At 36.6% G+C, this 17,090-nt stretch overlaps 1 protein-coding gene across 1 annotated transcript in view; it reads right to left on the reverse strand.

The window, feature by feature from the left end:
* Nucleotides 1–837: 837 nt before the first annotated feature.
* The window catches only part of LOC121384723, a 28,998-nt gene continuing 12,745 nt past the window's right edge, over nucleotides 838–17,090 (reverse strand). Inside the window, exons 2-3 of the mRNA XM_041515243.1 lie at nucleotides 6,922–7,952; nucleotides 838–5,886 (exon numbers count right to left, since the gene is read on the reverse strand). Coding sequence (XP_041371177.1) covers nucleotides 5,530–5,886; nucleotides 6,922–7,941 — 1,377 coding nt within the window. The 5' untranslated portion in view covers nucleotides 7,942–7,952 and the 3' untranslated portion in view covers nucleotides 838–5,529. The remainder of the gene's footprint in view (nucleotides 5,887–6,921; nucleotides 7,953–17,090) is intronic.

Genomic DNA, 17,090 nt, shown 5'->3' on the forward strand with positions numbered 1-17,090 from the left:
GAATAGTGAAGAAAACAATAGCATATATTTACAAAATAATATTTTGCTGTCTTTTTCAATAATTGGAATATAGTATGATTAAAAACCCTTGCAACAAAAAACATTGTCTTTTTATCAACATTATTCTAAAAATACCCCCCCCCCCCCATTACTCTTTAATGGTGTCTTAACTCATATTCCTATAAAATTAAAATAATGTGAACATCTATGAAAATATATATGATATATGTATATATTTTTTTTTCAAGCACAAAAAGAATTTGTAATAAAATGAATAACGTCGGGACCATTGACGTTTTTTTAAATTTATTATCCTAGCCTGAAACCTTCTATATAACCTAACTAGAGCAAGCTATAGACAAGCAGATTTTGCCAAATTATCTATTAAACTTAAATAATTACAGAAACGCATAGTTCTTTTTCAATAAAATAAAATTATTTCGCCAATTTAAAATAAAATTCACCATTTGTTTTTAAAATTAGCAACTTGCGAATTTGACGAGCGACAGAGCTCGCCCTGATATCCATTCAACACCATCTACTATAAAATAAAAAATAGGAACTGCCGAATGGGTTTATCATAGTTAGTTAAACCCACCCCGACGACGTTATGTGTATGGAATTAAAGACGGTGATATTCTATGCCATACTTTGTATCCCATAATCATATTAATATCATCATCATCATCATCATCATCATCGTCGTCGTCGTCATATTATATATATATATATATATATATATATATATATATATATATATATATATATATATATATATACACACACACACACACACACACACACACACACACATAGTAAAGTACACTTATAACGAACATGCTTAGAACGAACTGGTCGTAAAGTCCCGTTTTATCTCCCTATACATTAATAACTAAATTATGCAAATGTGTACAATGAACTACTGCTATAACGAACTATCACGGTTCCTTCCGGTTCATTATAACAGTACTTTACTGTATATTCCATTGCTTTTGCTTCCTGCTTTTATTGATCTTGAATACACTACGCCCATAACATTGCCATGACCCTAATATTTGACTTTTATCACATTTCAGTGTTGCATGTTTGTATCTATTATCTAGCATAATGCATACTATTGTACTTTGCACGCATTTGGCATTAGGATTATAGAGCAACCTAAATCGATTACAGGTGGAAATGTGGCCAGCAAAGTAAACAAAGCTTATAAGAAATATAGGTATTATGCCAGTAAACCAGTTACATAATGATTATTAATATGCCTGAGAAATCCTAAATCGTTAATTACGCTGATCCAGTAATACGTCCATTGTTGGAAGTTACAACAATTACAAACAACCTCATTGTCGGAAGTTACTACAATTCCAAACAACCTCAGCATCATACGATTACCACCAAGTCCAAAGTATGCAATAAAAAAGGAAGCCTAAGAAAATTAATAGGAGATTATATTCCTGTTACTCTATACAATTATTTTGTAGTTAAAATGGCAAATACAATTAAACTTAAGGAGTGTGTGATTGTTCAGAAGTTAAATTTTGCTCCATCCTGCACAGTCTCATATTTTCCTATCTCCATTCCTGTGTATATCTACCCAGCTCCGGTTTTCTGTCTTCGTTACCCTCCCCCTGTATCTCTGTCTCTCTGTTGGTCTCTCTCTCTCTCTCTGTTGGACTCTCTCTCTCTCTCTCTCTCTCTCTCTCTCTCTCTCTCTCTCTCTCTCTCTCTCTCTCTCTCTCTCTCTCTCTCTCTCTCTCTCTCTCTCCATCATTAGTAGAACCTTTGTTATAAACAAAGCACTACAGTATTAACTTTTGATTATAAATAGTATTGTGTTTTTTTTCCAAATGCAAATAATGTATATTACTTTAACTGTTGAACTGTTATTTCAAAAGGAAATCTTAATTATATCATACGAAACAAATATTCCAGTACTGTGAAGGGTAATAAACCCAGAAATTAATGAAAACTAAAATTAAAAAAAAAAAACGAAGAAATGTTTTTGTTTTAGTAAAACAGTTTAAATATTAGTATATGCCTTCTCCAAAATATTCACATCAAACAGTACAGATGTACACTATGGATGAACATTTGGTTACACACACATGGTCGAAAAGACGAAAGCGGTTTGGACGTTATTATACCGAACTCTAGGTGCCTCGTTATACCTTTAGACAATTTAAAACAGGGACAAAATGTGCCTTATTTACAAATCGGTTTGTGGATATACACAACAATTAAAAAGTCGTAATACTAGTAAACAATCCGACCGAATGTCTAATTTGTGATTTGTAAATCGAAACTCAGTCCCGTGTTCTAAAGCGCGAAAACTACGAAACGGTGTTAGGTACTCGACAGGAAGATGTGTATTTGAAACATTAAACAACAATTCGGCGGAATTAAATGTCTCGCCTACCATCAAATTTTAATCCACTGCGATGAACATCCGTAGGTGCAACTATAAACCAAGTTTGATTGACCTTGGACTTATAGTTTGTGAGACACTGATCTAAACGCGAAACTTTTAATGTTAAACTGTAATGTAAAAGATGACACTTTCGTCATGGACGCCGTCGGAAAAATAATACCTGTATCTCGCCTTTTTACTCCGTAAAGGCGAAACAAAAACCGACTTATTGGAATTACTACTGATAACCACCATTGCTATGTCTACCTTTTCACAACCAATGTACACCAAATCCCAGAATCTAGTGAAATGGCATATTGGTTTTGAAAGCTTATATTAGACAATGCAGTGTTGGCGTGGGGTGCCATGCACCGTTCAGACACATTCCTGTATATATCTGACTTTCTCGCTTAGTGACTAGGTATTAACTGATACTTTCGAAGAAAATGTCCTGTCAATTGATAACAAGATCACAACTGTGTTAGTAATGAAGATTAAATCGTTAAATCTACAAAACTGGTTGAAGATGGTCAAAATGATTTGCTTAGTTTTCAACTCAAAATACTATGAATGAAAAAAATAGTAGTTACATTATGAATTATGAACAGATTAAATCTTTAAATCTGAAAACTACGAAACGGTCTCAATACTTCTGTTACAGATGAAACTGGGGCACAAGCCTATTTAGTCACGTCATTGCTTGTTGAAACAAAATGCGAAAAATCATTCCAATTCAAGAAGAATATATTTGACTGTAAGCACTAAAAGTGACCTGCAAATGTTAGTAGTTCTCTAGTTTAGTACTTGTTCCTCCCTGAAAATGATGGTCGCTAAGTAGAACACCTAATAGCGAAACAAACGTTGGTGAAAAAGTACTACAACTAAACGAAAATGATCTCAATTTGTAAGTACGTGTAAATGGTGATTATAAATCGAAATACTCATGAAATATCAATAAATGCATTTGCTGGATGTTCATGATAAAATCGAAATATCAACAAATGCATTTGCTGAATGTTAATGATAAAATCGAAATATCAACAAATGCATTTGCTGGATGTTAATGATAAAATCGAAATATCAACAAATACATTTGTTAGATGTTGATGATAAAATCGAAATATCAACAAATACATTTGTTAGATGTTGATGATAAAATCGAAATACCGACAAACACATTTGTTAGATGTTGATGATAAAATCGAAATATCAACAAATACATTTGCTGGATGTTAATGATAACATCGATAGATCGACGAATGCATTTGCTGGAGATTAAATTGAAATATCGACGAAACTATTTTCTGGATGATAAAATCGAAATACCGATGATAATGTTTCCTGTTGACAATGTTGAATTAAAAGTGAGTGTGTTATGGTGATAACACTTAATAGCAGACGGTCACAGATAACAAGGATAAATGAAATATTAAATGTTTTTACATGCATGTACGTAAAGCGGCGTTACAACTGTAATACATAGGCCTATTGTATTACTGTTAGAAACTTTACAATACATACATACATACATACATACATACATATATACATACATACTGAAAGTGAAGTGAAATTGTACAAAAGAGTCGAAAACATTTGAAACTTCACTACTGGCAAGAAATAAAAAATGAAAAACGAAGAACAATGAGTTGGGTTGGCTACTGGTCAGTTGCTTGTTATCATCTTAACTTACAGGAATGTGCTGGCGGGCAATTCGATAATAAGAAATACGCAAAAAATATAACCTCCTTTTTATGTTATAGCTCACAAAAAGGTGACCTAGATATATAAAAAGGTAGTTTTAATCAAATTAAAATCAGTATTAATAACGTCCACCTACGAAATTAATCGAAAGTTTAAAGTATGGTAACCAATATGTTCACATTCACACCAGTTGTCAGTTTAGTTATTTGTTGTTGTTATTACCAAACAGAATCAGAATAAAAAATAAATGAAAACAATATGTCCTCAGTTTCTGATAATCCGATTCGTAAAACTTTAAAGAAATGTATTAATGAAATTTGACCATGTTACATTATATCTATATTTTCTTTGTTGACTGTTACAAACTGAAAGATTGTATTATGGAAACTGAAATTCCAGAATTTGCTACATATATTCTTTAATACTTAATGCAAAACCTAATTTACTTTATATATTGAAGAAGAAATGGTTAAAAGAACACCCCCATCCACCCCAAATACTAGTATATAAAGATAAAGATATTACCCCCACCCCACCCAAAACACACACAAACAGCAGATATCACACAACACGTAAATTATTCCATTCATTGATAACTTCGATACTATTTTTTTGCAAGAATTATTGATAATCCCAATGCCAGCGACACATACTGAGGTTCAGGATAACATAATTTCATTTAAGAGACCGATTTAAAAAAAACATATTTTCACTCTGTGCCGAGATTTAAGCATCTGTCATTTTGATTATGTTGCAGTTTTACAGAACATCTGTTTGCTAATGACACTGGTTTAGAAAACATCAATTCTCTGATTCTGACGGGGATTCACAATACCATTCCACATGAAAGTAATATACCGGCGTGTAAAGACCTTTACACTCCTGATTCCACAGTGTCTAAAGAATAGATTATCATTTCTCTTCTGAAGCTGATGTGTAAGCCATGTCATTCCACTTGTAATGTTATTGTTTAGAGAATATCGATGATTCCATTTCTGATGTTACTGTTTAGAGAATATCGACGATTCCACTTCTGATGTTACTATTTAGAGAATATCGACGATTCCACTTCTGATGTTACTGTTTAGAGAATATCGACGATACCACTTCTAATGTTACTATTTAGATAATATCGACGATTCCACTTCTGATCGATGATACCACTTCTGATGTTACTATTTAGATAATATCGACGATTCCACTTCTGATGTTACTGTTTAGAGAATATCGATGATATCCTGATGTTAATGTTTTAGATAATATTTAAGCAACATCATTCCACTTCTGTTGCTGATGTTCAGAGAATTATATATATGACATTACTGTCTAGTGAACTTCATTCCATTCCATTCATGATGTAAACCACTTAGATAACATCATGATGTAAACCACTTAGATAACATCATGATGTAAACCACTTAGATAACATCATTCCACTTGTGATTCTGACGTTTAGAGAACACCAGTCCATTACTAGAACTGGATGTGTCCACCCTTTCCATGGCAGGCAGAGACATGTCAAAAGTCACCATCTTTTGCGCCTTCTGTGTGTTTAAGTCTTCCAGCCACCGAAGCAGACGCCCATCGTACGAGACGCCATTTTGTACCACTTTGTGTTTCTTGGCTCGTGCATCCATCAGCATGTTGTGGATCTCGACATTGTGTGCCGTCAGTGGAGCTGGCTCCTGATTGGTCACCACCAGAGGTTCGTCGTCATCTTCGAGAACGTACGTCCCAACCTGAGGTAGAGTCCGTATTTCACCCAAAGTCATCACCTAAAATACAATAAATTCGCATTATGAATGATGTATAGTCAAATTTATACATGCAAGCAATATTTTTTTGTAAGTAACGACTTAATTTATATCATATAACATACATAGGAACCGCGGTGTGTGTTTCACTGTATCCCTCCACCTTAGAATAATAATATTTACGTTTTAGTTGTATTATACAAACAGAAATTATACTGACTTTAATAATAACATTAAAACACTCATATTTTGTTTTCAGGAAACAAATTAATTATATTTGAGGTCATGCGAAGATTCAGTCCCTAAAAAGCCTAGACAGTGACCCTCTTTTTCAAGTACATTTTCTACGGGTATAACATATCTGACCAAAATGTATGAATGCATTCACAATACGGATTCACACAGGTCATCGTTTTAGTCAGCAATGTATCATGACACTAAATGTCCCACTCATTGTTTATTCTTAAAGCTTTTAGCAACTCTGGCATTTATTAATATAACCTCCTGCATAGATTAGCTGGGTGTCTGCCAGAGGGTAAAACGGCTATGGCGCCATACCCAAATAAATTTGCAGATTTTGTTTAGTTAATTTTTTAACAAAATTGATTACTCTTATGATTACTGTATGATTTTCTTAACCCTAACCCTAAACTTAACCCAGCTTCTTTCTGGGGGAGGCCTCCCATTGACTGTGGTTGCATTCAATTCCATAGCGCCATACCAAAAGATTATTTCTGGCAGGAACACCAGTAGGTGCCAAATCACGATTGATCCTAACAAACAGTCATATCGCCATAATGATTTGACACAGGAGGTTTGCATCGGACCTTCTTGTTCGTCTGACGCAAGCATATTAAAGGCTATTGACGTTTTATTATGTTTTATTTCCAAAACGTTATCCAAACTTCAAGTAGTGAAATGAAAGCAAACAAAATATTCCTTTTAAAAACAATTCGTATGGCCATAGATGATACCATTAAGCAGCAAACAGTGTGTCCCAGACTATGTTTCTTTAGTCTCAGTACCCTCTAAACTTATTCAATAAATATACATTACCTGCACCTCTTCTTCATTTTCTACCTCAGGGAGTCTGTAGGAGAATCGAGTTTCCTTTGTCTCATTGCTGTCATTTCCGGAACTAGACTTTCCATTGGCATTTTTTGATGTGGTTGGAGGACGTGGAACGAAACGCAAGTCTATTTTCTGTTTACACGAACCATTTCTGCCATCTTCTTTCCGGATGACGTAATCATCATGTGTTACTTTGTTTTCGGGATTCAGAAATTTACTCTGATTCATTTTCAGTCGGCGTCGGAAAAAGTCCAACGACGCCGAGAATCTGTTGGCGCGTTTTTTCACTTCCTCGCGTTTGATTGGTGACACGGCGCGAGCGTTTGCTCTGTGATTGGATATAGCACTTCCTCTGACCAAACATGGTTGTCCAGACCCTTTACTTCCTCCCTTATCAGACGGAGAGGAGGAACTTGTAGACTGATAATGAGAATTTAGATCCTCAGTTTTCTGACGAATACTTTTGGGTCTTGGTTCTTGTCTTTGGTTGGGTATTCCAGATCTAATACGCTTAAAACTGTCTTGGTTTGTCTGGTTCATCTGTGTCGGCAGACGTGATTGGGAAGACTGGAAAACCTCTTTCATTTTGGAAGAGTCTTTGGACTGTTTTACTGAAGACGGAAACGAGGATGAATTCCTGGGCGGAAGAGCCGGTGGCACGCTGGATGCCAAGTCGTTATTTTCTTTACCATAGTTCCTCCCACCACGCTGCTGGTCGGGCGCGTACTGACATCTCGATTGTCTCCCTCTAGTATGCAACTTGCGAATGTCCGACTGCCACGCATCTGATCTGCCGATGTTTTCCAGGCGGTTGGGGTCGAGTTCTGTTAAAGGGTGGACTTTGACTCCATGGTGCTGATGCAGGTCATAGATGACGGTCTGCCCTTTGTGCTCACTGATCCTCACCATGTCCACGATCTGGCGCCGAATGCTGTTCGTAGGATCTGCACGTGACGTTGATATTGGTGGCGCGTGCAGCCCACCCGGCGTGCACGTTCTCAACATGGCTGCTTGTTCTACAAATAAAAGAAAACACTGTAATTAGAAATTAGTTGGGGCTAACCCGAAGCCTGTAGTAGCAGTAATAGTAACAACAAATCCAACAATCGTCCGCTTCCCCCTCCTCCTCGTCATGAAGATATAGTCACCGACAATAATAACAATAACATCTTCATTATTGTCAAACTCTTTTTGACTTTACTCATTTGTAGGAACCGAAGGGGGGGGGGGGGGGACGCTCCACTTATGACCTTTTTGCGTTATATATATAAATAATTTGTACCCTCTTTTGGGGATATGCACCCCCCCCCCCCCCCCCCCCCCCCCCCCCCCCCCCACACACACACACTTCACACATTATTGTCCCTACGAAACTGAACCTGGTGTATAATAATATGACCGGCCTCGGTGGTGTCGTGGTTAAGCCATCGGACATAAGGATGGTAGTCACTGGGTTCGCAACCAGGTACCGGATCCCACCCAGAGCGAGTTTTAACGACTCAATAGGTAGGCGTAAGACCACTACATCCTCTTCTCCCTCACTAACCACAAACCATTAGCAACTAACAACTAACCCACTGTCCTGGAAAAACAGCCCAGATAGCTGAGGTGTGTGCTTAGGACAGCGTGCTTGAGACCTTGATTGGATATAAGCACGAAAATAAGTTCAAATGAAATATAATAATATGAGCGATTTGGTCGTTGTAGATGTATTAATACATACCTTATTGACTGACAAAATCCAAACATATACAATCAAGCGAGCAACAAAAACACAAACTGTCTGAATATTATAAAGTGTTATAAATACACAAACGTCCGTATTATCAAACTACACGTTAAAGAGAAAGGTCATATTGCCCTTACCTATTAACACGCAGAGGAACCCTGTGACATACCTTTAATATCACACCGACGGGCTAATGCACGTACCTGCTCATTTGTAGTACATTAAGTAACATAGTTATCACTGGTCCATGCAGTAAGTGTATGCGCGCTGCATTGTTCAAGTCAAATGCTGTACAATACGTACTATTAACGCAGTGTAAGCTAGTTAACCTTCGTCGATTTCTGGACCTTTCATTTCGGTGAATACCGGTTTCGTGAGTTTAGACATTAAACAAACAAACTCAACATCTACCTTTATCTACCTGGCTTTGTTCCGGCTAGATCCTCGTGCTTAGATTGGATCAAGGTACGAAATTTAGCTGGATTAGTTGTCCGTTCGGAAGATACCATTTCAGGTTGACAAAGTTCTTAAAATATAAACTCTCTATATATACACGTTGTTCATATCACCATGCGAATAAACAGGGAAAGAAATAGCATACCCAAATAAATAATAACAATAATTATAAATATAAAACAATCGAATATAATAATAATAATAATAATAATAATAATAAGAAGAAGAAGAAGAAGAAGAAGAAGAAGAAAAACAGAAATGCATAATAATAATAATAATACTACTAATAATAATATTGATGGTGATGATGATAATGATGATAATGATGGTGGTTGTAGTGGTGGTGATGATGATGGTGAAGGAAGGAAATGTTTTATTTAACGACGCACACAACACATGTTATTTACGGTTATATGGCGTGAGACATATGGTTAAGGACCACACGATATATAGAGAGAAAATCGGCTGGCGCCATTTCATGGGCTACTCTTTTCGACCAGCAGCAAGGGATCTTTTATATGCACCATCCCACAGACAGGATAGTACACCAGTTGTGGAGCACTGGCTGGAACGATAAATAGCCCAATGGGCCCACCGACGGGTCATGCTGGTGATGGTAAGGAAGCAAATGAGGTCACTTTAGAAACTTATGATCAATTTTCTGTGGAAAAGTGCATATAAAATCGTCCTTGCTGCTAACTGAAAAATGTAGCGAGTTGCCTCTAAAACTATCAAATGTCTGACACCCAACAGCCGATGTGCTTTAGTGATGTCGTTTGACAAATTAAACTTTAACTTTCATAATTAGTTTATTTAGTTTTTAGATATTAATGGTGACCACTGTTAACATCGATAAATAAAACTAGCATACACAATGGGACAGTGGTAGTCGAAATTTCTAAAATACATACATGTATTAATTGAAACGAGATAGCATTCGTGTTAAAAGACGTGCTAGACACTCGATTACTGAGATGCTTATCTGATAAAAAACAAAAAACAAAAAACAACTATTGTCTTGTCACAGAGACTGAATGCAGATAGATAAACCTTGATTATCAATATCTGAAATCACTATTTATTGCGGGTATTATATATCAGTAGAGTATGAAATGTGACGTCATTCCCTACCATTATCGAGTAAGTAAACCCCACTGGGTTTATGTCCATAGCAAAAAACTAATTTAAATCACGTTATTGACAGTAATTGAACAGTCGCTCAAGGTTGGCAAAGAATAACTGATGTAATTTGAAGCGAGCAATAACCCATTTGTAGTGTCTTTAATGATTCCACGAAATACAAGGCTGATCAAACTGAATGTTGTTTATCTATTCCACGATACGCAACGAATACAATGGGGTTGTTTTCCTGCTTTAAACGCATGGTCAGACGATATTTATGTATGGCATTGTTTATTCACCCCTGTTTAATACGACCACGCCTTTGGTTAATCAATGGCTTTCAGATGGCTTTGACGGCGTTCATGTTACATTATTGATGACAAATTTAATATCTCCTAAATCTGAACGACAACAACAAAAGGATAACAATAATAATAATAATAATAATAATAATAATCATAATCATAATTATGTATATGTATATGTATATGTATATGTATATGTATATGTATATGTATATGTATACGGATGTAACGACCAGTTCGTTCTAAGCATGTTCGTTATAAGTGTACTTTACTGTGTGTGTGTGTGTGTGTGTGTGTGTGTGTGTGTGTGTATATATATATATATATATATATATATATATATATATATATATGTATGTATATATATTTATTTATTTAAATAATAATGAAAACATAATTTTACAAATCAAATAAATAAATTTACAGAGCAAAACAAAACAAAACAAAACAAAACAAAAACCAAATACTCCACACATCCAAAAGCCACAACAAAACTTTGTTTTGTTTAATGACACAACTAGAGCACATTGATTTATTAATCAGCGGCTACTGAATATCAAACATTTGGTAATTTGGCATATAGTCTTAGAGCGGAAACCTACTACATTTGTCCATTAGTAGCAAGGGATCTTTTATATTCACCATCCTACAGTCGGGATAGCACACACCACAGCTTTTGATATATTAGTCGTGATGCACTGGCTAGAACGAGATATAGCCTAATGGGACTACCAACAGGGATCGATCCCAAACCCGCATCAGGCGCGCGCTTTACCACTGGGCTACATCCCTCCCCACAGCTGCTGCAAATACGAGAAGAACAAAACCAACTACTCCAAGTGCACCCCTTCCCTACTCACACCAATGTTCCATATTTAGTGTAGCACATATCGTCCCATCTGAAATACGAGAAGAACAAAACCAACCACTCCAAGTGCACCCCTTCCCTACTCGCACCAGTGTTCCATATTTAGTGTAGCACATATCGTCCCATCTGAAATACGAGAAGAACAAAATTAACCACTCCAAGTGCACCCCTTCCCTACTCACACCAGTGTTCCATATTTAGTGTAGCACATATCGTCCCATCTGAAATACGAGAAGAACAAAACCAACCACTCCAAGTGCACCCCTTCCCTCCTCACACCAATGTTCCATATTTAGTGTAGCACATATCGTCCCATCTTAAATACGAGAAGAACAAAACCAACCACTCCAAGTGCACCCCTTCCCTACTCACACCAGTGTTCCATATTTAGTGTAGCACATATCGTCCCATCTTAAATACGAGAAGAACAAAACCAACCACTCCAAGTGCACCCCTTCCCTACTCACACCAGTGTTCCATATTTAGTGTAGCACATATCGTCCCATCTTAAATAATCTCTTTAGGAAAATATAAGTAAAACGATATCTGCTTTCAGTGTGTTGCTTCTCTCATTCTACAAGTGATCTTTGTTCGATTTAACTTATTTTAGAACATTTAACTTGTTAATTTTCAAGAATGTCAATGCAGTGACGGATGCAGGTTTTCCTAGGCTAAAGAGGGGTTACAGTTACAGTTTTTGAAAAGCACTAATAACCTAAAGTAATACAAAAAACACAAACATGCATTACCACAGGGTCCATACACACTGTTATCAACCGAATACATTTACTTCCAGTTAATTTTTAAAGCCATTTCTATTACCTTTTTTTTTTCTCTTCAAAAGGATTTTTAAAGATTCTCTGCTATAATTGGTATAATATTACAATATTTTGATGTGAATTGTCACTTTTGTTGTATTATTTCAAACAGCAAAACATATTCAACCAATATTAATTTTCCACGACCTAACTAAAATTCCATGACTTTCCAGGATTTCCATAACCCATATGAACCCTGAAGCAGTCTTACCCAGGAACACCAGCCTGACCAAGCTATTTCGTCTTTCTCACTAAAAACAAGCAATACATGTCCTCTACCGGGCACAACACATTTTCGTATCTTTTAAGCTCAAGGGCTATAACTATTTTAAAATCGCCATGCAAGTCAAACTTGATCTGTAACAGAACATGATAAAGTTACACACAAAATGTCAACACAATATATTGAGCCAATGCAAAAAGACACACACTCCCCCCCCCCAACCCCCCCCCCCCCAAAAAAAAAGCACAACATTTTTCTGGAAAACAATTTTTGTATCTTCTCATTTCAACGGTCATAACTCTGTTAAAAATAGGTGAATCGCCATGAAAGTCAAACTTGATCTGTAACAGTACATACTGAAGATACGCACAAAATCTGAGCTCAATATCTTGAGGCATTGCCAACAAAAAGGAACAACAACAGTCCAGGAAACAGTATATGGGACAGACGGACAGACAGACATATTCCATTGGACCGGTTGGGGGACTAATAAAACATATTCATCCATTAAACATTGGATGATTCCCAGTACTCCCCAGCTTGAATCTGAGCCTGTGGTGGTCTTTCTTACACATTGCCATATATCATTACCCCACGATTGGTATATCAAAGGCCGTGGCATGTGCTGTCTTTTCTGTGGGATAGTGCATATAAAAGATCCCTTGCTGCTAATGGAAAATGTAGCGTGTTTTCTCTAAGACCACGAGTCAAAAATGACCAAATGCTCGATATCCAATAGCCGATGATTAATAAAACAATATGCTAAAGGTAGTACTAAACCAAATAACTTCCGGCTGGGTCAAAGTTCGAGGTGCACCGAACTTTTGATAGAGAAGTGAACACCACAAGTCCTGTGATTGGTGATAAATGTGAGTGTGTTGGTAGTAAAAAAAAAAAAGTTTCATCTGGGCAAAAAATGTATGCAATTTGATTTCATCTGGTACCACTGTGTCAAGTAGCCTTATGCTTGAAACATGTATGGGGTACCTGTAAAACAAAAGTACTCACATTTTGTGCGGAACTAGGGTAGTCATAGACGCTACCCGTTATCTCAGAAATGAGTAGCTTGACCCCCATTTTTTTCTGATTCACTTTAAGGGTGAGGGGTGATAGTATTTATATGTCGATTGATACGCTGCAGCTGGGAGTTTTGGCCACATATGTTACTATTGTCGTCTATGGGATTTGATTTGATAGTATAAACCGTACAGTAGTGTCGTTAAACAAAACAAAACAAACGTTACATCGTACAATACAGCACTATTTATTTTAACATTTTCGTTCGGAAACCCGTTACAAAGTACACCATTCGCAGGCATATGTTCTACTTAGTCGGCCACAGTTTATTGTGCAACAAAACTAGGAAGGTTAAAGGTCTAACGAAAAACATTTAACACTTCGTAAACATGCTTCATCAATCATTTCATTCCTTATTGCTAACCTAATTTAATACCCAAGCTTTTTGTTTGTGGCGAGGTACAGTTAAAACATTCACGCATTCATTATGTCAACCTAAAGTAATCTTAGATAGGTTTTTTTAAATATTTTGACAGGTATATCTAAAGCAGTTAGTTACTTGAGTCAGACTGTGGACTCGTGCACACTGGCCTATCAGTTGTTGTATGATATGAAACCTATCGTGACACACCACATGACAACTATGTTTGTTATACCACAGATACGCCGACACGCTGATCATAACACTCGATAGAAACTGGAAAGAAAAGGAATGATCGTTTAATGACACCTGAAAGGAATTTTAAACTACAGCTAATTTGTGTCTATCACACACACATCATACATACATAGTACACGTGCGTGCGTGCGTGCGTGCGTGTGCGCGCGCATATGTGTGTTAGACACCAATAATGTGTATTTTTCAATAAACAAGTCATCGATATATCAGTCGTGGGGCACTGGTTGGAACAGGAACAACCCAATCAGCGAATGAATCCACGGAGGAGGTTCGATCCTGCGACTCAAGCACCCCAGGTGAGCGCTCTACTGATTGAGCTAGATCCCGCCGAGACTAGCAATGCATAATACAGAGGAATTAACCAGTGACCAGCCCACTGACACGACACGACATTACACATTTCCAAAATGGCGCAGCACCAAGTGTTATTAAAAAAAACTACAGTCCACAAAGCTGAAGTGTATGCCAAGGATAGCGTGCTTGAAACTTACTTGGATATAGGCACGAACATAAAATTACCGCGCCGCTCAATTTTTTTTTTTTTTTTAAATAAGAGTCCAGAAAGTTGAAGTTTATGCCAAGTACAGCATGCTTGAAACTTAATTGGATATAAGCACTGTGACGGAACAGGCTCTTAATTTTGTTTTCGCCTGTGGCGATATTAATTGTTTTAGAGGGCCGTGTGCAGTTCCAATATGCACTTAAGCTCAGGTGGGCACTTTGTTACGTAATACCTCCGCGCGACCGTGGTCGAGCTGTGCCTAATACACACCCAGCCCAAGTGCGGAGGTCATGTGGCCAGTAGTTACGTAATACCTCCGCTAGTTCGGTACGTTCGGGGTATTGCTGGCGAACTAGGCGTCATCAAGTCTGGCCATCTAAGGAAAATTTCCGTCTTGGTCGCTGTGGAAATATCACTTGTAGGTATTCGGTGCCGCGATGTACCCCCAGGCGATATTCGGTTTTATAATAAATAGCTAGGGTTTTAGAGATATCAGGGAGAAACATATTGGAAGGCTTCCAGGGAACGCGTCCGTTTGGACTTGGTAAATATTATTTCTGCTCTGTTGTATAACCTTGATGTGATTGATGTGACTTTAAATATTTTAATACTGTATTATACCAATATTATTTAGACGGTGTTTCCGGTAATCTGACGAAGTAAACTGTAGGATTCATTGTTCTAAAAATTATTAAAGCTTAACCATTCATCCTAGAGGACCTAGGTAAACTGTAGGTTATTGTCTTTATTGTGATAGGTACCAGTATTAATTCTGTATTACAAGGTTACTGAATGAGTAGTTAAGGGTTAATTAAAAATTAACCAGTTAGGAATAGAGTTGTAATTCCTTTACTAATTAAATTCCCCTGGAAGCGTTTCTCAATTATCACACGTGTGGGTGTTGTGTCACGGTGAAGTGATTAGAATACTGTGTAAACTAGACACCTAGAGATTAACTAATTAAGTGATCAGTTCTGGGTTGTTATTATTTGTTGTTGTTAATTAACTACTGCGGCAGTACATTTGTCAGCGTAGGTTAATACAGATTCCAAAGAGTATTGTGTTTTTTAGTGAACTAAACGTTCTATATTATACATACTTTATATAAGATCGTATCTCTGATCATACCTAGAGACGAGCCACTAGGGTATAACCGCCCGTTACAGAGAGATCTAATAGATATACAGTTAGGAGAGATATTTTTATAATCGTGTTTCATTCAGTTACGGGTAATATAGGATCCCCGTGACAAGCACGAACATAAAATTACCGCGCCGCTCAATTTAATAATAATAAAAAAAAGTCCAGAAAGCTAAAGTTTATGCCAAGTACAGCGTACTTGAAACTTAATTGGATATAAGCACGAAAATACAATTACACCCAACCCCCCACACATACACCTCCCCCCCCCCCCCCAAACCCACCCCAACAAACCAAACCAAAAGAACAAGCCCAGACCCCCGACTATAATAACTACTCTCTACAATACTTGACAGCCAGCTGAACCGTATACAGATCATTATACCAGTTGATGACCCATGACAATGGTTTGCAATCCCTTAAATCAACTGACAATTGATTAAAACAACAGATATGGATAAATCGTCTGACAGACGGTCAAACCGACTAAAGACTATATTTCATATATAAGAGATTATAACTAACAGGATTACAAAAATATGTGAAAATTCCTTCGCCCTGTCTATCGCCACAAAAGAAAATAATTTAAAATCCCACCACGTCTCGACAATGCCCCCCTCCCCCTTCCCCCAACTAACGTATCTTGTTGAACATTTAAACGCGCTGTTATAATAAACACAGTATATTATATTAAACACAATATGAGCGTGTCTCTATTCAACCGGAAAGCCGGCGTTTGATATGAAATAAATTAATTCGTTATAGATGACTGGTTTTACGGGCGGGTGGTAAACATGTTATGTTCTGTGTGGGTGGATACTTACAGCGACTTTAACATATCTCATTATTTATAATAGGATAATAATAATAGTAATAAAAATAGTAGAAGTAGGAATAATAATATAATATAATATAATATAATATAATATAATATAATATATTATCATATCATATCATATCATATCATATCATATCATATCATATCATATCATATCATATATGGAGGATTCGTCACGAGTGTTTTTGAATATGGAAAATATCAACCGAGTCAATGTTAATCGGTATTTGTCGAGGCTCTGCCGAGACAAATACCGATTAACTAGACGAGGTTAATATTTTACATATTCAAAAACACGAGTAGCGAATTCTATTTATCCTATAACACTTCTAAAATAACATTTTAATTCGATTTTTAGTAACTCTCAATACTAAAGTCGCCTCCATCGTCATCATGATTAGCACAAATTAGTTTGACATAAAGCATTTTAACTAAATCTTATGAAAACGTTACGCAC

Source organism: Gigantopelta aegis, chromosome 10 (genome assembly GCF_016097555.1).
Source record: "Gigantopelta aegis isolate Gae_Host chromosome 10, Gae_host_genome, whole genome shotgun sequence".
NCBI lineage: Eukaryota > Metazoa > Mollusca > Gastropoda > Neomphalida > Peltospiridae > Gigantopelta > Gigantopelta aegis.